Genomic DNA, 21,995 nt, shown 5'->3' with positions numbered 1-21,995 from the left:
CTTCCAAGGCAAAATTTTAGTTGTTTTTTTATCCATATTCTTTTGCACTGACAACACAAACAGCTCTGCCTGCACAGAGTAGTAGTAGTAGACATGATGTAAGGGAGGTCAGGGGCGGGGGTGTGCCTTGCAGGCTTGCAAGTTATTTCCATCACACTGATGGAAATGGCAAGAAACAATCCTCTTCATCCACTATCATTTTTTACCATAAGCATTTGTATTTAATAAATGCTAAACGCCTTACCTCGTCTGTGGAAGGCCAAAGTTCGTGCCCACCCCAACACGTGGAAGGCTGTGAACCACCTTCTTTACCGTGGCTGCATCTGGGAAGTTGAACATCACGGCCGCTGCAGAGAGAAACGCAGAAACATCTTAAAGTTCACCAACTCTTCATATCTATGTCTTCACTTGATTATTTGTTAAAAATTAAATTACTCCAAAAATGTGAAAGTGATATAAGAACTTCTGTAACTGACTTCTGTTGGCCAAGAAGAGTTCCAGAGCAGTATTTTGCAGCAGGTAGCGTCTGGAAAACACGCCTCGGATCTCTGTGAACAGCCATTTTCCATGAAGACTTTCTGTGTAGGCTAGAATCTAAAGGACGGGGGGGAAGCAGACAAATGAATACTGTGAGTTTAATTAAATAGAATAATAGAATAAAGGGTGAAATTAAAAAAATAACAGGAGAGATTAAAGGAAAGTGAGGGAAAGGGGAAGAAGGGTAGACAGAAGGCCAGGCTAGTTCATTTTTCACACAGCAATGGCACGACAGCCTGAACAGCACGATTAATGTCTTATATTGATCAGCCTCAATGAAAAAGAGATTCCTTTAGCAAGAGAATGGATCCTTTTCAGCTGGAAGGAGTGACAGAAATGTTCACTAAAAGATCATCCATTCTGAACTAATAGTTTGGTTATATGGCTATTTTATGCTAAACATCAGATTAAGACTAATTTCTGGATTTCCATGGAATTAACTGACAGAGGTCAAATAATAATATGTTACCTAGCCCCACATGTAAAAATGCTTCGATGAACTGAACTTAATCCGTCCCTATGGAGATTGTGGTCATTGTCAGAGCATTCTGACGACTGTCACAGAGCCTGACAGACCCAGATGCTTAGCCCTGCCCTGGTGACTCGTGCTCCTACTAATCCAGCATTTAGGTTTGTAACTAACCTACTTAGCACTACTTTGTTTCACCATCCATGTTTAGATTCAAAGGTGTCTCCTGACAGGGGGCGTGCAGGGATGTGGTGGAAAGGTAAAAAGGACACTTCAGCTTGTCACAGTCTGGTTTAGATGTGTGTTATTAATCTAAAATATTCAAATTTCAGTTAGCAAGCTAGGCCTAGTGTTAAGTTAAAGGAGCTCATTAACGGCAGGGGACAGCCGAGGGGACCAGCTGAGGCCTTTAGCTGAGGACTGCGTCTCCCTCACAATGTCTCAGAGGAATAAGACCTGCCTGCATCACAGTCTCACTTCAAAGTCTCTGGAGTTCAATTAAATGTGGATTAGTGGCTTGGAGAAGCTAAGGCTGCATCCACCGGCCTCCAGTTTTCAGTGACGACACCAACCACTATCAATGCCAAGAGCACCATTTTTACATAGTTTTAATTAGGTTTATTAAAAGAACTGTCTGCTAAGTAGGAAGCATTATATGAACTAACCTAGCTTAGCATAAAGACCAGGGGGAAAAGAGCAATATACTCCTATAAAATTCTCCTAATTCTATTTAGGTAGGTGTTGAGTTGTTGGTCCGGACTTTTTATACCTCCATTAACACATAACCAACACACTAAGGCAAATTTAATTAGAAACAACAAATGCTTCAACATCAATCCAGTCCTCATAAAACACAAATTCCCATAATAACGTAGACTTTTAGCTAAATTAAGAAATGGAAGTCAGTTGAAGAAACTAAAAATCTTTGAAACATGTACTGTACAAGAAATGTGTTTGAAGCTTAGTTCCCATCATATGATGATGTTTGCAGTATGTGCGGAGGCTTTGAATAATGTCCTTAATATTTTATATACAGGCTATGCCATAAAGACTTTTTTTCAATCAGTTTCTTTACAATCTGATCAAAAATGAAATTCCTGTCTTCAGGTATATAAAGAATGAAAGCTTGGTGTGTAACCTTTCCCCTCCGACAGGGAGTGGTTGACTGATTTCATCCCCAGAAGTACACTCACAGGCTTCACATTGGATGTCAAAAAGATGCCCAGCGCTGAACTGATGAAGCTGCCGTCCCTGATTCCATAGATAGATATGACAGCAGTGGAGGCAGCCAGATATCATATTTGTCCCTGCACCGATGAATCTCCTGGAACGCTGTAAATAGCACTCTATGTTCCCGAGATCATTGTCCCTATCACCAGCGCCCTTTCCCTTGCAGATGAAAAAGCTGAGTATGTGACAACGAGCGTGACAAACTATCCGTGCCGTAATGCTCTAGCCGTTCTGACCACGTCTGGACAAATTACTGTGGTGTAGAGGTTATTGTCCAGGCTGGAGTTATGACTGAGCCAGCCTCCTCTGTGATATATTGTAATGGAGGAACTGGACCAGTCAGACTCAAAGAGATGCTACAGTAGCAGATAAAAACAAGAAAAATAGAAATCCTTGACTGGGCCAGTCTAGCATGACTTTTAAAATTGATTCTAGAGAAAGCAGTGAAATAAAAGCGTAATGGGTGAAAATAGGATAAAATACTCTGTAAAACAATAATCAAATTGATTAGGAGCTTCACTATCATCGACTGGTTGAATATAAAGCATAGTTTTATTGACGTTTCATTTCAGCTGGAACATTATCCATGGTCTCAAGTATGGTGCCTACTGAGATCAATTTCAGGGCGTCATGCAAGAGGACACAGCCAAACAGAAAACAAAGGAACCAGCCCTGATTGCACGGCTTTTTTCCCTCTCTGTCTCTCCCTCTCCATCTCTCCCTCCTCCTCCTTCAACCTGTTTGTGCGGCGGGCTGCAGCTCATTTCTGAAGCACTGTCGTTTGTCTTTGTCAGATGCCCAAAAGACTGCAGAATGAAGAGGGACACATGAAGAGGGACCGAGTGACTGTGGCTACGGTGTGTAATCACACACATACACACACACACACAGAGAGAAACTGTCATCGCTGAATCTTGCATACAGTCTGTGCCAGCGAACCCTCTCATTCACCCTTCCCTTTACCATCCACTGCCACTTTAGATACATGAGTAAAGTCAAGCAGAAGAACATTCTGGCACAAATTAAATTTAATTGAATCTGTGCTGGATTGAAGAAGAGTTAAAGGAACAACAGGCCAACTATCAACAACATGGCTCAAGATAGATGAGGCTCTCAGCTGCCTTTGCTGTCGCCCAGGCTGAGTATGTGTGTTTTTGGGCTGATAAGACTCTCGAGTTGAACAGGAGAGAAGCTACTGCCAGTTACCAATGATCCCTATTTGTCATAAAGGAGAAAAAATAAAATGGTGTTTGTGTTTTGTAGAAAAATGCCTTAAAATTCCACAGAAGCATTGTGTGTATACATATTTGTGTTTTTTTTAATATGCATCCTTGAAGGAAAAAAAAAGAGGTGATTGAAGTTCAATTTGTTGCCCGTCATTAAGTGTTTCCGCATCACTGCCTCAGTTAAAGGATAATGGATGGGGGATTTATTATTACCTTTTGGTCAAATGAAGTGGTGTGGGAGATAAGGTGATGAAATTAATGAGCGGGAGGAAGAGAGGTGATCCATCAACATCAAAACAGAGACAAGGGACAAGCAGTATTAGGAGAACTTGATAGAATTCATAAAAAAAAACCTGTGGACATGTAAACAATGCACGCCTAAGACTTTCTGCTGTTTTTATTTAAAAGTCAAAAGCAGTGCATACTGTTACTTCACTGCCTTGAAGAGACTCTCTCACTTGACTGACCACAGAATCAAGCAATCTGCAATAAACAGAGTTTCAGTGGACCGAGACGCCGGCAGCACTTTTACTGCAGCGGCAAATGAGAAAGAAAGCGAAGACAAACACAAGCTGACATTTAAGGGTTTTCTGACACTCTTAGATGGTGCATCTGCAGAATACTCTTATAATACTCCTCTCTGTTGCTTGCCCATAATCTTCCTCCCCCCACCCTCCTCTGTTCCACACTGGTAAACGAGGCCTTGTCACCCCCATCAGTAAATGAGTTCATCGGACTAACGAGCAAGCAAAGGGCCCCGACACACTAACAAGGGTCTGTTGGCTGCTAGCGCCTCTGGACCAATCAGGACCCTCATCACCATTGACACAAAGCCTCCCTGAGCCCTCTGGAGCCAATTAAGACAGATTTTCATTTTGAGATTGAGTGATAGCAAGAAAAAAACACAGAGAGAGGTAGCAAGAGTGAGAATACAGTACTGGGAAGACAGATGAAGAACAATGAAACGATGTGTTTTGGTGATAAAGACTTGATAAGAGGCATGTGTTTCAGGTCATTACAGTGCGTATGTTTCGAGGACGAATGTCAGGGCTAAACACGTCAGTCAAGAGTAAAACAAAGCTAGCAACAAAAGAACCTGGAGTCATGGACCTGGACAGTATAGCCATGTGACTGTACTTTCACACTCCAGCAGTCTTCCTGAAGCATCGGTGGCTCTAACCCACTGGCAACAGCATGACACTGCTTATGTGCTCCATGGTTTTTGAAGCTAGAGGAAAATACCACTCGGTAAACAAGTAAAAAATCAAACTTTGACTGTTATATTGAATATAATAAAATATGGATGGATGGATGAAAGTATATCTCTTATACCTCTGGATAACACTGAATTCATACTCATTGTAAATATACTACTAAAAGCTGAGTCAATCTGCATCCAGCTGTGATTGATAGGCCCAATTGTTCAAGCATCATGTAACTAATTCAAGATGTAATCACTGGTCACACATAAAGGTCTATTTGCCTTGAGGGAAGTAAAACAAACTACAAAGTCAAAAAAATAAACATAACTAAGAAGCTGCGCTGGAGTGTGAGAGAATTAAAGCAAAATAAACAAGCCCAGCTTGCAGCGAGTGGAGGGTTATGAAGCCTAAAGGCTCAAAGTATTCAGTCCCAAACGTCACCCAGCAAGAGTTTGCACTCCCTGAAGTAACTCCCCTTTGAAAGGATCTTTGGGGCCACTTAGTCTGAATTTAGCCTAATAAGGATTAAACCCCTTTTGGCCCTTTTCACTGTTTGCTAACAGGTTAGCCTTTTTTTTCTTTCCTTTGCTTGGCTGCTTAGCCTTTTTGAAGTGGGGACAAAAAGGGGGTCTTGTGTGGATTTAGGAAAATGCTGCAATGGTCCTGGGGTTAATTGGTAGTGAAGTGAAGACTTCAGTGCATTAACTCATTAAACATTTAGCTTTTGGCAAGCTATACAAACTTTAGAAATGCTTTAGAGATACTACAGTGGTAAATCAACAAATAAATGTTGGCAGTATTAGGTCTATATGCATATATATGTGATTTATAATACAATTTTTAGGTTAAGATTAAAATATCACCAATGCTACACAGCTCTTAATTACACAGACATGACTTTCAGAAATGTAAAAAATCAAGAGTATAAAATAACTGTATAGATTTATTAATATAAATAGTCAACATGTTTCTTTTTACTCCATCTTTGCTTGGACTAAGGCCACAAAGGGCAGAGTTCGAGGCTCAAAGGTGACAGTGAACAAAGGATGGATAAGGCTACATAAGTGAAGGGAAGAGCTGTGTGAAACACAGCAGACATCCTTAAACTGACAAGATTCTCCCTGCTATCTTGTCTTTGCATTACCATGACACCTTTTCAAACTATAATCATAAAATATCTATAACTACGAGATGGAGCTTTAATTGAACTATAGTTAATTCCACACTAAAGCACAATATTAAGTCAGTGAACATAAACAGAACATAACACAAACAAGCTCCGTTTATGGACAGCACACACTATGCACCCCTTACACCCATAGCAAATGTAAGGCTTAATGGTATTGAACGGCACCTGTTGGAATGAAAGAGTTTAAATAGATTCCTTGATTGGTCAAGCACGTCAATAAACACTGGCCCATGAGGAAAAGGTGAATAAGAACGTATATGCTTTTCACAGATATTCAGAAAATCAAGAAGACAGCCCAGAGCCTCCACTGAAGCACAGGAGGTGTTTAAGACACAATGCTATTGGCTCCGCTCTCCTAAAAGCTGCCATCGCAAACTTCAGACAGGTTAAAATCGCTGACCGGCTCCTATCGCATTTTCCCCGCTTTCCTTCAGTCTCCTATTTTGCCATTTAGAGAAGGATAGGCTTTTTTGGGGGGTCGGTGTGAGGCTTCATGAAGTAAATTCTTTTCTAATCCGGCTATTGTCAGCGGCTTAAGTGGGTGTGGGGTGAAAAGTACACCCCTCTTGGGGAATTCTGGGCTGCTTGTCCAAAGCGAAAGAAGAGGAAAAGAATAGGACTTCTATATAAAAGAAAGACTGTGGAGACTTTTGAGAATTTGAAGGTGACTCAATTGAACCTACAGGTTTATCAGTCACATGCATTTTGTGTTAATGTTGTAAATTTGGCAAGCACCTTCAGTTTAGTGTGCTTACAGTGGATGCTGTCTACTTCCTGTCAGGGATGTCATCCCATCATAAGGACAGAAAATATCACAGGCGATAAAATACCTTATTCTTGATATGTAGGCACCAAAAAACAAAAATCTAATTCAGTCTTAGAGATTGTACAGTACACAAGGGCTAATTAAGGTGAAAGAGCTTCCCACCATTGGCTGTGAGATGGGCATTTGACTAAAAGGAAACGATAGATAATTGACAGACAAAGAAATCATACACTTCTTCAAACAAACACTTCTGCTGCTTCTGCTCAGACAAACACTTTGATCCATAGGCTGTCTGCTTTCAGGTTTCAACCACACTGGACATTTCCCTCAATTAAAAAAAATGTCTGTTTAATTGATTGGAACTAGAAGTAATCTCAGCCATTGTTAATCTAAAACAGTTTGCACCTTTAACGAAAGAAAATTAATAGATGGGGGTTTAGACAAATTAGGGTTTAAATTACCTTCCAATGAGCATTTTATTTTTCACTACAGAATGCCTTTATGAAAAAATAATCTTACATGAGCCGTTAATAACTGGGCATCCTAGGGCCCAAACGTGTACATGTTGCTTTTTTTTGTCTTTTGGTTAACAATATAGCTGGATCCATACTCCGCGAGACAAAGACATTTTTCCCCCGTGCAGACGTTACGCCCACAAAATGACGTCATTTTTTGTCTCTGACCACCCGCTGATCCGCACTCTTGTGCACAGGGTCCGGGCCGAATTTTGGCAACCATGCTGTGATTGGTCGGAATTTATTGTGGGCGTGATGAAAGTGGAGAAGCGCAGGAGCCTCTCCAGGTATATAGGTAGGTGTATAAACAGCACTGATTCAACAGATTTAGATAAGACCATACCGGTTTTGCATGATGAGCAATAAAAGAAAATAAGGCAAGTGAGGGTGATTTGTCACCAATAACTCCAGACAGCCATTCACACATACCAGATGGTGACTGTTATTACCATTCTATATACTCCTACATACCCGGGCATAATAGGCTCGTTAACAATGTCTGTATATCTTTGCTATTGTTACTTTTAATGTCGCATTTTCACAACTCATCGCCGGACATCTCACGCTGTTGCAGGCACCCTCTCTGTATAATGCCCTCTTGCCATGGCACAAGTCCTTGTGGTGTGTTAAAAAACTCAGTAAAGTCTTTCCTTATAGTTTAGTGGGCAGGCCGTATGAGGTGTTCTGCACACACACGTCTCGCGGAGTATGGTACCTCAGTGCGGAAAAGACCTTTTTTATTTATCTCTTACCACCCGTGGAGCGCGTTCTCCGCTCTTTGTCTCGCGGAGTATGGAACAGCCTTTCATCTGTCAGTTAAAAGGTTAAATGTACGAAACTTGGCCAGGATTTTTTTTTATTATTTACAAAAATCAATTGTCCCCACTATTGCAAGGTGTACAGAATAGGAGATATACATTTTTGTTACGTCTGGAGCCCCAAGGTACACATCTGGCTGTTGATAAACAAGTGGTGTTAGTGTTGTTGAGAATATATTGTGTGTATGCACGTGTGCGTTCATGTGCGTGTGTGTGTGTGTGTGCATGCATGCGTGAAAATTCAAATGATCAAAAGATAGATCAGACAGGGTCCGTTCTCCTATTGGACGTGTGCACTGGCCAGTCATTTCACCACGAGCGACCATGAAGAAGAGGCTAAATTTGGAAGAGGCACTTGCTGCCATTTTGAGGTCCCCCAAAGCCACTGAAGAAAATATATCATCCTCTGATAGCCAGGATGCATTCACAGAGGAATTTTCTCCAGAGGAGGACCTTGGCAGCACCACTGAGGACGAAGAGGGAGAAGAGGAGGAAGAGCAAGTGGAGGAAGGGGAAGAGGAGGAAGAGGATGACAGCAACTGGAGATCTCGCTGGAGTTCCAAAAGTGGTAAAGTGATGTGGTCTCCCACTAATGAAAAAAGGCATCTATTTGTCCCTCCTCCAATCCTCTCCTCGGGGCCCACACATTTTGCTCTGGCAAGGATCAGCAGCCCTGAGAGCGCTTTTAACCTTTTGTTTTCAGAGGACATCATACAATTGATTTTGAAATTTACAAATATGCATGGAAGGCGTTCAGTGCCACAATGGAGAAATGTGGATCTTGAGGAGCTGCGTGCATTCCTGGGGCTGCTGATCCTAAGCGGCGTATACCGGTCCAGACATGAGTCCATAAAGAGCCTCTGGGATGAAAAAACGGGGGAGGGCCATATTTGCAGCCACAATGTCCCAAAAAAGGTTTTCCTCCATCAACCTCGCCATGAGATTTGATGATCGACTGTCCAAGCCAGAGCGACACAGGAGAGACAAGCTGGCTCCTGTGCGAGATCTGTGGACCCGATGGGCCACCCGCATCCCAAAAATGTATAACCCAGAGAGGGATGTATGTATTGATGAACAGCTTGTCCCTTTCAGGGGCCGCTGTTTGTTCAAACAATACATTCCCTCCAAACCCGCCAAAAACGGATTAAAAATCTGGGTGCTGAGTGACGTGCAGACCTTCTATGCATGGAGATTGGAGTTGTACACAGGGAGGTCTGCTGCATCAGCACCCAGAGAACGGAACCAGGGGATGCGGGTGGTCCTTCAGCTAACCGAAGATCTTAAAGGCCACACAGTGACTACAGACAATTTTTTTACATCTTTCCCCCTGGCTGCAGAGCTCCAAAAGAGGAAGATGGCTCTGGTCGGGACAGTGCGAAAAAATAAACCAGAGCTCCCCCAGCAGCTGCTCACCGTGAAGAAGAGACAGGTACTGTCCTCTTGCTTTGCATTCACCCGGGACTGGACAGCGGTGTCGCATGTACCGAAGATGGGGAAAAATGTGGTCCTCCTCAGTACAAAACACGGGGAGCCAGTAGTCCAGGAGTGTGGTAAGTTAAAGCCCAGATCATCCTGGACTACAACAAAGCCAAAGGAGCTGTGGACAACCTGGACCAGGTAAGCGCAACATATCAATTATTACCCAAGTTTTTTACTTATGTACATGTTAAGTAAATAAATTTTTATGTAGTAGTATTATTATGTAGCTATTATTGTGATTGTCTGATATAGCCATATACTATTTATTCAATTGTATTCCATATTTTTACTCTGGTTTATAGGATATGGTTGCCCCGAGGACCAGCCTGATTCTTCAGGCACAGAAGACGGAAAAAGAAGAAGAAGAAGAAGGGCCAGGGCCATCTAAAAGCCGCAAACAGTGCACTCTGTGCTTCCAGCGCAGACGTGTGTGGAGCCACTGTGCCAAATGTGGGGCCCATGTCTGCAAAATGCATCATAATGTCATCTGCACCGTTTGCCTTAAAATGTAAAAAAAAATATTTCAAAAAAAGAATAAAAAATGTTCAATGTCTAATTAAGTCTGAAGTTATTTAAAAAAATTTGATGCAGTGAAATTTAAAAAACATGACATTGTTATTGTACTTATATACATACTTATACTTACGTACTACTATCCTTATTTTCTGTTTGCTTCTTAAAAATTGTCCATTTTATGACAACTAAAATAAAAATATAAAAAACTTTATATCTATGGTTAGGTCTGACATTGCTAAAAAGAAATTAAAAAGATGTAAAAAAAAAAAATATTTATGTATGACATTGTTATAGCACTTTTAAGAGAGGTACACGTTTGGGCCCTAGCACTGTGAACGTAGCGAAAATTGAAGGTAGCCCTGAGGGTTAAACAAATGAAAGTGAAAATCCATGATGCAAGGAAAAAAGATGCAGAGTCTGTATATATTGAGATGTTATGTTAACGGGATAGATGCCTATAACCAAAATACATTTATCATTAAGTCTTGTTTTATATAAGTCTCTGTTTTATTCTCTATTCCATCTTCATACTGCATCTTATTTTCTCAAAGCTCTGCTGATGGGAAATAAGTATGTAGCCTCCAAAATGTCCCCATTGTTGTGCCATTTAAACCAGACTGGATGGATCATTAACCATAATGGCACCAGAATTCAGCAATGTAGCATTCTGCTCTCTGGCACATAGAGTGTACACATCAGTGCTGTCAGTCTACTTTATAAAAACAAAGTGTGTCACTTAATTTTTTTTAATTTATTTTCAAGAATTAAAAGGTATAATTGATTTCATGTCACAAGTGAGGGATCCTGCTTTTTAATTTATGATTTATGCAAATAAAATGAAGTGGAATATTTACTCAGATTGTATGTGACATATGGATCTGCTTTTATCATCTGAATGCAGCACAGAACCAACTGACAAAACAACACCACATTTACAACTCCAATTTCCAATATGCTGTGCTGGACATCGATCTTTCAATCGGAGCTGTGTGTCTCTCTGACCTCAGCTGAATCACAGAGGCTTGTGAGAACAGCAGGTACACAGGTGCTGATTGTAATATCAGTGGCCTACCAGGCAGACTGGCATCCATAAACAGGCCTATCCATCAGGCTGGTGTGCTGCCTTTGACACTTGTGTCAGAGGCAGACGAAGGGAATAAATGATGGAGAGAGGGGATCAATCAAAGGAAGGGAGGGGAGGCACCGGCCCCCTGAATGGCCCAGTCAAGCCCAGAGATGGAGCATGATGGAGGGTCTAGGCTCAGGTGCAAAGAGGGAGCGGAAGCTCTTTGTCTGGAGATGCTTGGTTAAGTGTGAGCCAGGTCTCAGCCACAGTGGCCTGTGGTTGTGTTAAGGTCCAAAGTCAGGTCATAAACAGGGGGCATGTTTATTTGTGGGGTATTTTGTGTGTGTGTGTGTGTGTGTGTGTGTGTGTGTGTGTGTGTGTGTGTGTGTGTGTGTGTGTGTGTGTGTGTGTGTGTGTGTGTGAGAGAGAGAGAGAGAGAGAGAGAGAGAGAGAGAGAAGGGAGAGCAACTGAAAGGGAGACATTAGTCATCATTAGAAGGTGGGATGAGACTGTGGGATCTAATGGTTATCTCTGTGATTACCAATGTGGCAATCGTCATTCCCTGACCTGTCCTACCTGGTTACCACTCACTGCCCAGATTCATCAGCCTGCTTTGCACAAGAGTCACAGTCTGTAAATGTCAAGGGCAAAGTGCCTCAAATAGTTGAACCAAAACTGAGAGTCAAATTAAAGAAACTGACATATTCTGTATATTTTCAACAGTTTCAGGTGAACAATCACTGATTACAAAACACTTTGGAATCTGAAGCATGCACCTCCGACATTTGATTTGATAGTAAGGTGAAGCCATCTGTCTATCCGAGCAAAGTTCAGACAATCACAGTAACAATGGTACAGCTTGCACTAAGTCTGAACCACTGCTGTTTGACCACAAACGCATTGCAGGGTGACACTTTAAGTAAAGTTGAAAAACCACAAATTAAACACTTGAATGTCTGTTAACAAATACAAGGGAATACAGTACATCTGAACTGCTGGTGACATAGTACCGTATTAGGAAGGATGAAAAAGAAAAAGCAAAAAACAAAAACAAAAATACATCTCGACCTCTGCCTGTACAAGTGCTTGTTCATACAGAGAAATACGGCCAAGTTCCAGATGTGAGATGATAAATATGAGTGTAACAGATGCTAAGGTCACATGCAAAAGTTATAGTCACTATCTCAAATTCTGCAAAGATTTTAAGTCCATTATTAATAAGTTGTCTTCCATCTTTCTTAAACACTCCACATTTGGCCAGAGGACTGCTGACCTCATCCCTGCAGAATGATTTAATCATCACTGACATAACCTCACTCATCAGCTCAGTTGTAGCGGTTGGGGTGTATGTATATTTTGAGTGAGATAGATTTAGAGATAAAGAACAGAACTGTAAACTGGGAAACAGAAATATAGTTCAGGAAGCTTGAAACCTGGATTTGGCTTTATCTCTTGTAATTGGCTGGAATCAGTTTAAATTGTTTGCATATGACTCTAATGTTGAACTTCTCCCAAAGCCCAGGTTGTGACTTCACACACATGAGGTAAAAGGAGAGGAAGAGTATGATAATAATTGGTTTTCCTGATGAGTGGATGAGCCAAAGTGGGCCGTAGGGGGAATGATGCCTGAGATTACACTCACCCTGGAAATTGAGAACAGGAAGACAGGGAAAATCCATGAGGAACACATGACAGCACTGATGTTAACAAGTCTGTCTCTGATAAGGTGCTGTAATTACTGTACCTGGAAATCAAAGATGGGCAAAGAGTGAAAAGAAGAGGAAAGAAGGTCATCCTAACCCATCACTCTACTAGTTGCTGTGGTGAGGCTGAGCGATTTATTGACCATCTCGGGATGCACTCTGTCAGAGTGAACGAATAGCATGAAGGAGAGACGGAGGGAGGGGTCTAAGACGGGACGGGGGCCAATATGAATGAGTGAGAGTGAGGGGATCTGTTTCCTTGGGCTCATTGATAATGACATACCTGCTTGGGCTGTCCGTTAGTCCTATAGCACACACTACTTAGGCTCTAACTGGAAAATCAATAGGCTCCTCTCTCAGAGACCTCTGGCAGCCATGGCTCTTTGTGATTGGCAGCTACAGCCGAAGGTCGTCCCTGGCGACCATGAAGGTTTGGCGGAGCGAGCAACAGCAGTAGCGGGAGGGGGTTGTGGTCCCGGCACTCTGACACTTTAGGGAGAGCTTAACGATATGGGACTGGCTGCTACACAACACCAGGGTGACCATCCATTCAGCCACTCCAACTAACCCTGGGCAGCCGTCACCACCCCACTAATTAGAGTTACCAATGTCTTCTCTGTGGGGGTTTCATCACTGCATAGTTCAAGTCTGGACAATGACCTTTAGGATGAATTTACTGCTAGTCTTAAATAACAAATTACATTTATAATCAGGTATTAGCAAGAAATCCTTTTTGGAACCCACTCTTGAGATGCAGGAAAAGTTGTGCCATGCTGTGTTGTGTTTTTTGTAACTAAAGATATATATTTTTTAATCTGTGTTTGCATATAAACACACAGGAGAAACCATAAGAGGCACATATAACATGCCACCTAAAGTGAGGTGTCCTGACCTTCAGCCATGAGAGTTTAGATGGATAATACCCATACATGGCCTTAAGTATAAACCAGAAATCCACCCACCAGTCTCTTAGAACCGGACAAAAGTAAAGTGAGAAATGCACACAATAATATCACAGTGCAGCATTTAGCGGAAACTGCACATATTTCAGTATACAAGCCGTTTCAGATTTCAAATGCTACTTAAAAATACAAAGGTTGTAAAGAGACGAGTATAAATAATGTATAATTAATTTTACCATGTCACTTTTTGGTTTTTAGTCTGTTGGTGCACTATTTTTGTCTTAAGTAAGCATTTTCATTACTGTTCTGTAGTAGATTGTTTCCATCAAAACAGCATTTTATGTATTTTATGTACACATTAATGAGCTTTCCAGTGTGACACACAGCATACTAAACTCCCAAATAGAATGGACAAATCATTCACAGTCAGGACAGTGAGATATTCTCCACTCAGATTGCAATAGAGCACTAAGGCAGGCTTACAAATATCCTCCAATCAGGTTTTTCAGAGATATTTCCCTTCAACCAATAGGCTGGGGACAGAACAAATTTCACTTCCTCGTACATGCAATATTAGCAGTCTCCAGGAGTGGCTCTGCAACAAAAACTCCCCATGCAATATTGATGGCTTGTGTCTAAACACGGAGAGGGCGCTGCTAAACACACACATACACTGTAGGCAAACACACATCTGCTCTGTGACTTCATCGGTTTTGCTATCTGCCGAGCAGATGCAGGGGCCTGCCGGGCAATTAGTTGCCTGCGATGATTTTCTTTGAGCCCTCAGAGGAGCAGAGCAGCTGGGTCCATCCGGATTTGGGAGACAGCGACAAAATGTGTGAACAAGACCTTCAAAAATGTACTCTCTGTGTCCGGATGTTAGTCTATGTACACATCTGTCTGTCAGCGTGTGTGTGCCTCCATCATGTTTTCTTACCATTTATTGTGTGTAATACTGGTAATTTAGATCTAGGACTCAGCATGTAAATAAACCAAATAGATCAAAATAAATAATCTAGGATAACGTTACACAACAGCATAAAAGACTAATTATGCTGTAAAATGTTTATCCACTAAATATGACTAACGTTTTTAAGTAAAGTCCACACAATCTGGAAAGCAAGTAGAGGTAGAAAAACAGCAAAGCTGTGAAAACAGAACAGGCAAACCAAGCAAGGGGGAGAGAGAAAAAGCAAAGGAGAGAGGTTACTCATCAGCTGGCAGAGATTTGCACAGCCATGGACACTTCTGTGCTCATGAGGGGATCGCTGTGGAGTCACACAGGCTTAGATCAAAGAGCTCTCTGACAGGCTCCTGATCTTTTCTCCAGTCAATATAAACCAGGGGGAAACTTTTCAGGGACCACAGATAATTCTTTATGTTTGCAGGAGATACACAGAACAATGGATGAGTGAGTGAGTGGCGAAGAGGCACTGAAATAATAGAACAGCGTCCACAAAAACTCAAAAACTTCACTAATCCAATAGTGTGCAGATGCTGTTTCTGTTTTGCGCCAGAAAACTGTGGAGTTAGCCACATATGCACACAAGGTAAATACTATACTCAGATATGGCTGACTCTTTCTACATCCGCTGCCAGAATAGATTTAATAAAATGCAATCCTGTGTAACCATCCATACTACACACTACATATTAACACTGTAATAAAAAATGATCACAGGTGCTCATGAACATGTGGTTTGATAAGTGGGCCAGCTCAAATACATAACGTCTTTATGAAAGTGTGACGTCGCACTGCAATATATTTCATTAAGCTAGAGCTAAGCATGTCCTTCATAATATTTGGACACTTGCTTTCTAAGTAGTGTCGATTAATCTCTCCAGGGCCGCCAGCTTGATAATAAACAGTCACAGTGAACTCAAACGGCCAGATATTTTTTCTCATTTATTTCATCTTTTCCTGAATCTCCAAGCCACATAAGGATACGGACTGCTAAGGGGAGAAATATGTTTTTTTTTATTATTATTTCTTTATAATAAATCACACTAACTGTTGTTTGTCTTGCTGCAGTTTTTCAGATACTCTAGGGAGAATATCCAAACGGACTTTTTGAGCGTTCATTTAGCAGCATGTGTGTTACAAAGCAAATGTCATGACACACCAGTAATGTTTTCCTGTTTTCTTGGTGAGGACGAGTTAATCTGACACTAAAACCCCTCCACTGAGACAACAGCTAATTTAATGATTCTAGATGGACAGACAAGTCCTGCTAAGCCACTACTGTGAATCATGTAATAAATTAAAATATAGCTAGTGTGATATTAAAGTTTAAATGCAGACCAAAAGTACTGTGCAGCTCATTATTATAGTGCTCTGGTACTTACAAGGCCTGTAAGTCTTTTTTTTCCCAAAGAAAACTAAATCATGAATTTTAGCCTACACTATTCTCCTCATCACCACTTGTGGAAAAAGGCTACATGATGAAATCCAGAAAGATGTGGCAACTATGAAAAAAGGGGGAGGACTCATTAATCTTTGCCTTTTCTGAAATGTTTGTGGCTTATGCATAGTTGGCTACTACATATCAGCAACCGGGTCTGCTGGAAATCATTACTGAATCAATATTCCTGAATTGTTTTGTAAGTAGGGTCAAAGTTTAATGTGTGGTCATACATGTTTGTTTTCCTGTGCATTTTGACATAAAACCTAGAAACCACGTTGTGGTTCTATTTGAAACTCTTTAAAACGAAGTTAAACAACTCGAGGAAAAAAACACACGATATTAGTGCAGCCAGCTACAGCAGGACTCACTGTCCCGAACAACATTCATTCTGAATACATTATTGATATGCAAATAGTTACAGATAAATACACTCTGTGTTAGTGCTGGAATTTATTTTCTGACAATGATTAGTCATTATTTAATTGCGAGGAAACGACATATAAAACAAATACATACATTTTTGGGTCAATACTTTTAAACAGAATTTATGTAAAATAAAAATAGATTAGAGAGCCACGCGTTTTTTTTTTGTTTTTTTTTTTTAAATCAGTTTTACAGCTGAGGTCTCATCGCGACATCGTTGGTAGCGGAGACGCGTGATAGGACTGCCACAAGACTTTCACGGCAGGATATTATTATTCCACTATACTTCCATATCTAAATATGCCTCACACCCCTCGTCTGTAGGAGGATGTAATCTATTCTTTTCTTTCTCCAACATTAAGTCTGGGTGACAACAGGACTTCAATTACAAGCTCCCAAAGACCCCCAGCTTAAATTATTCAGTATGGACAAGCTTCATGGCGATAAACCCACGGGCAAATTAACGGGTGTGTGTATGTGTGTGTCTGTGTGTGTGTGTGTGTGTGACAGAGAGAGAGGGAGGAAAGCGCAGTCGTCCGTCAGTTATGTGACTCAATGAAAAGTATTGACTGTGTAAATAACACCAAAATATTCAATTAAATTGAAATCGATTGATTATAGTTAAAGGACTTATCAGGTGTATCAATCTGTAAGATCAGTTCAGTTTATAGTTCAGGCTGATCTGATCTTCTGCCGCCAAAAGCTGCAGGTGCATTCCCCATTTTTAAGCGCGTATTAACCAAGTCAATATTCAACGCATTAAATATTTATATTGAACAAAAGTCAGGCGCCGGAACACGTTGCATGACTCAGAATAAATGGAAATGAGAACAAGAGTAAATACACCGCAATGTTTTTTTTTATTTTAAAAATATGCCCAGCTGACCGTACCTTGTGTTTGATGTCTAATCCGAAAAGTACAGATTAGCAAATGTAGTTTTATAATAAAAGTAGGACGTGCTGCACAAAACGGAGGTTAATATGAATAAAAAAAATCGAAATGCAGACCCAGTCATGCCGAAATAAAACAAAACGAATTCGTATTAAAACTGAAGCATTGCCATTTAAAACAGGAAGAGTCAGAGACTCATCGGCGCTCTAAAGTTTAAGACTTAAAAACACAATCCTCAAGTCGCACCATGCGCGCAAAGAGCTGCGCTCGGCTTGAAAAAAAAGAAGCTTTCTCTGCTGGCTCACTTGGTGCATCCCGGCATTTGCCCACATGAACCTAAAGGTCTGTGTTTCTGTGTGTGGAGTTGGGAGCAGCGGACAGCACCGTGCGCTCAGACGCAGCTGAGGCGCACTGGAGCTCTCCTGCAGGACGGGGTTGCCTCTGGACGCTCTGATTGGCTGCCTGCACTGACAGCTCTGCACATGATTGCAGGAAGAGAAGCCCGACCCCTTTCACTCTTCTAAAGGAACCATTCATAAACTACACAAATCCAGCTCAAAGCTGAGTGTGGACGAAAAGTGAGCGGGGCCACGGAGGAGAGAATAACAGCGAGAAGAGATGATTGGTCACAGACGGTGTTTTAGCCTTTAGCGCCTATACACTCCAGGACACGGACGGTAACCCAGAACCTGAATATGAATCCTCTTTGCCGTGCTGGAAGCGCTCATGACTTGGACTGATATTTAGCACGCTATTACGTTGCATCCCTATCCGTTTCCTCCTCCTCACACTGACGTCCATCCGCTGCAACAGCAAAAAAAAGAGAAAGAAAAAAAACTTTGATTACACATTTTTCCTGCACGGGGAAGCATTTGCCTCTGGCTTTACCGGTAAGCATTGGATCCGTCAACTTACTGCGACTCTCCGGTGTACAGCCCGGACCTCTGCCCAAACATGATTGCGACGCAGGCAAAGCTGGTTTACCAGCTCAACAAATACTACAACGAGAGATGCCAATCTCGCAAAGCGGCCATTGCGAAGACTATAAGGGAGGTTTGTAAAGTGGTGTCGGATGTCTTGAAGGAGGTGGAAGTGCAGGAGCCCCGGTTTATCAGCTCCCTCAGTGAGATAGATGCGCGCTATGAAGGGATGGAGGTCATCTCCCCCAATGAGTTCGAGGTGGTGCTCTACCTCAACCAAATGGGGGTCTTCAACTTTGTGGATGACGGCTCTTTACCTGGCTGCGCGGTGCTGAAGCTGAGTGATGGCCGTAAAAGGAGCATGTCGCTCTGGGTCGAGTTCATCACCGCCTCCGGCTACCTATCAGCCAGAAAGATCCGCTCAAGGTTTCAGACTCTGGTGGCACAGGCCGTGGATAAGTGCAGCTACCGCGACGTGGTAAAGATGGTAGCTGACACCAGCGAGGTCAAGCTACGGATCAGGGAGAGGTATGTGGTCCAGATCACACCCGCCTTCAAGTGCACTGGGATTTGGCCTAGAAGTGCAGCTCAGTGGCCCATGCCCCACATCCCCTGGCCCGGTCCTAACCGGGTAGCAGAAGTGAAAGCGGAGGGGTTTAACCTTCTTTCCAAAGAGTGCTACTCGTTAATGGGGAAGCAGAGCTCTGCAGAGAGCGATGCCTGGGTCCTGCAGTTCAGCGAGGCCGAGAACAGGCTGCTAATGGGCGGCTGCAGGAAGAAGTGTCTGTCCGTCCTGAAGACTCTGAGGGACCGTCACCTGGAGCTCCCGGGGCAGCCGCTCAACAACTACCACATGAAGACCCTGCTGCTGTACGAGTGCGAGAAACACCCGAGAGAGACCGACTGGGACGAGTCTTGCCTCGGAGACCGGCTGAATGGTATCCTGCTGCAACTCATATCCTGTCTGCAGTGCCGTAGATGTCCCCATTACTTCTTGCCAAACTTGGACTTGTTTCAGGGAAAGCCTCACTCAGCCCTGGAGGCGGCTGCTAAGCAGACTTGGAGACTAGCGAGGGAAATCCTCACCAATGCTAAAAGTTTGGACAAATTATAAACTGACTACCCATTCTGCGTAAAGAGACATTTTTGGGATAAAACTTAAAAGACTATTCTCCAACCGAGTCTCCAAGAAATGTGAAGAAAAACATCACCAAAAAAATAATGCAGCAAACAAACAACAAAAACCCCTTTTAAAAGAAAAAACATGGAGCATTTGGGCCACTGCCAAGCGAGAGTGAAGGTACATTTTCAAATAAATGTAAGAACATTTTAGTTGTCTTCTTTAAATGTTTTCACAAAGTGAAGAAACTTTTATTTAAATATATGCACAAAATCGTTAAGTGAAAGAATTAAATGTAGCGTGCCAAGTTCATTTTTTTCATTATGTGACTTTAAAAAAAAGAAATGTTAATAAAATGTTGCAAATTAAATAACTTGGCCGTGTGTTTTGACGTGTTTTGACAGCTAAGACGACAGCTAAACCTTTTAAATTGTTATTGCTGGATCATCAAATTGCACAACAACAAATAATGCTGTAAATATTTAAGAGGAAAAAAGATTCTGTAAATTCAAAAAAGAAAAGGAGTGCAGAAGGCCATAAGTTATTTTTACAGTGCATCACAGGCTTAAAAGGATTTCCAAATGAATGTAAATCACCAGAGCCCTGTTAATGCACAGGCCTGGGAGCATCTCTCCTCTCTGTGTTAGAAGCAGCACAAGCACAGGGCCTCAGAAGCTTAACCTGATTAATGCACTGATCCCAGAAAATTCAACATGTGACATATCTGTCATCAACGCTGTTTTAACACATTCAGATGTATGCATTGAGCTAAATGTGGATTTCGTGGAAAATTATTATTATTTTAAATGCTCAATAATTTCACAGAGTGCACCCAGAACAAACACAACCACCTGTAGCTCAGACTGCTGAGCTGTTTATAGATATTTGTGCTCCTTTTTTACTGATTATTTTTGACCAGAGCACAAAACTTAGTGTGATTTAAATTTTTATAATTTTGTGAAAAGTAAAATACTAATGTTGCAGATTTAAAAATGTTGACCAGAAGCTTCTTACATTTAGACATATATATATATATATATATTTAAAAACTATAAATCCCAATGATATTAAAAAATGCAATAAAGAGCATTTCCTTCTTGCAGTTTAAACAGGTCATAATATAATATTGACTGAAAAGTCTAAAATGTTCAGACAAACTTGAGACCTTACAAATACCATTTTTGCGCAATTATGAAAATAACGCACCAACTACTGGCTACAATAACAATAACAGGGTTTATTCTAACCCCAGCATGTCTTGTATAACAATAGAACCCTGATCAATGGTCAATAGGGCCACAGTGAGTCTCTTACCTTCGGATCGATGGCCTTGAAGCCGGGTTCCTCTTCATCCACTTCGAAGTAGAGCTCGGAGGCGGTGATGGACAGGGTGCCTTTCGCAACCACAGACGGAGCCACTAGCTGAGCGCTGGTGCTCAGGTTTACTGGGCCTGGAGGACAGACATGACAGCTGCCGGTCAGAGAACATGCAGGGCCTCCTCCTCTGCACTGCGCCTATTCCTCTTGTTTTCCAAAAGTCGAAGCGGTAAAGAAACAATTCAACAACTGACATGATGGCTGCCTGCTTATAAACACACCGAGGGCCCTGGACGTGTTTTCATTCAGAAGTTGCGGAGCGGCACAGAGAAGCACCCAGAACTGAATGTTAATGTTGTCACATTTTAGCGAGGGGCTTCAGATATGAATAATTATATTCATAAAAATGCAACAATGCATTAAAGCTGTAGTGTTATAAAACGCTGCATGCTTCGGCTACATTAAACTTTGTCCACGTGTCCTCCTGTAATTACAAATCTGCAATTAATCGATAAGTTCAATATAAGCCAAACCTACGTGGCTTCCGTTTAAACTGATATACTACAGGCCAAAGAAACCTGAACCTCACTAAAGTCATTACATGAATGTACTTTGAGGGATAATTGTCAAAACTGACTGTCCGTCAGAATCCATTGATTGCGGCCTTTTTGGAGAAGCTGCGTTTCATCTCTCATCAATCTTAATTTATGCCAATATGACAATGAGAGCCCGGCTCAGGGGAGCTGAGGGTGGAAGCTCTGCCCGGCTCTGCGCATATGAGGCATTGTATTTGCAGATGTGCGCTGTGGAGCTGCGGCACTGATTTCCCTGAGCGCCCTCACACTGCTGCAGACGGATGGAATAAACAGATACACACTCTCGAACCCCGTGAGTACTGACATGTTATCCGTGGGTTGAAATAACATTTTTTTTGTTCCATTCACTCGAAGACATTCAATTACACCTGGAGCAGACAGCTGCTTAAGAGGAGAAGCCGAGGCTCTCCCGACAACTTCAACGTAATTCTCGCCATATATATTTCACTTTATTAGACAGGAGTCAGGGTTTAATCCCATTGTCAAACAGTTGCATTATTTTAATAGCACTCGGAGCCCCATTATTGCAGCTTAGTCTGCTGGGCGCTGTCACTACAGTGCGGATTACCCTGCAATCCAATTAGCGGAGAATATGATATTTAATTATCATTTAAATAATTACAAGAGGCACTGGCTACACCTTGAATCTAGTCTGAATTAGACTGGCCCATGGAGGAAGAGTATTCTCAGATAAAGGGCTTTT

General features: G+C 41.8%; 2 protein-coding genes across 5 annotated transcripts in view; one reads left to right on the top strand and one right to left on the bottom strand.

Annotated features, from left to right (window-relative positions):
• lrba (LPS-responsive vesicle trafficking, beach and anchor containing) overlaps window positions 1–21,995 on the bottom strand; it is a 158,939-nt gene that overhangs the window by 42,568 nt on the left and 94,376 nt on the right. For all 4 annotated transcript variants that reach the window (XM_028403060.1, XM_028403068.1, XM_028403050.1 and 1 more), the window contains 3 exons: window positions 20,694–20,830; window positions 477–594; window positions 245–347 (listed from right to left, as the gene is read on the bottom strand). In XM_028403060.1, the coding sequence (XP_028258861.1) occupies window positions 245–347; window positions 477–594; window positions 20,694–20,830 (358 nt within the window). The remainder of the gene's footprint in view (window positions 1–244; window positions 348–476; window positions 595–20,693; window positions 20,831–21,995) is intronic.
• On the top strand, window positions 17,911–19,711 carry mab21l2 (mab-21-like 2). Its single transcript, XM_028403127.1, has one exon. It carries the CDS (start codon window positions 18,294–18,296, stop codon window positions 19,371–19,373), a length of 1,080 nt encoding a protein of 359 aa, XP_028258928.1. The 5' UTR covers window positions 17,911–18,293; the 3' UTR covers window positions 19,374–19,711.

The sequence above is a fragment of the Parambassis ranga genome, chromosome 1 (assembly GCF_900634625.1).
Source record: "Parambassis ranga chromosome 1, fParRan2.1, whole genome shotgun sequence".
Classification (NCBI taxonomy): domain Eukaryota; kingdom Metazoa; phylum Chordata; class Actinopteri; family Ambassidae; genus Parambassis; species Parambassis ranga.
The sequence above is the reverse complement of the archived record's forward strand: the minus strand, read 5'-3'. Positions and strand labels throughout refer to the sequence as shown.

Coding starts and splice junctions, on each gene's coding strand:
- mab21l2 (XM_028403127.1), top strand. CDS start 18,294: ATGATTGCGACGCAGGCAAAGCTGGTTTACCAGCTCAACAAATACTAC.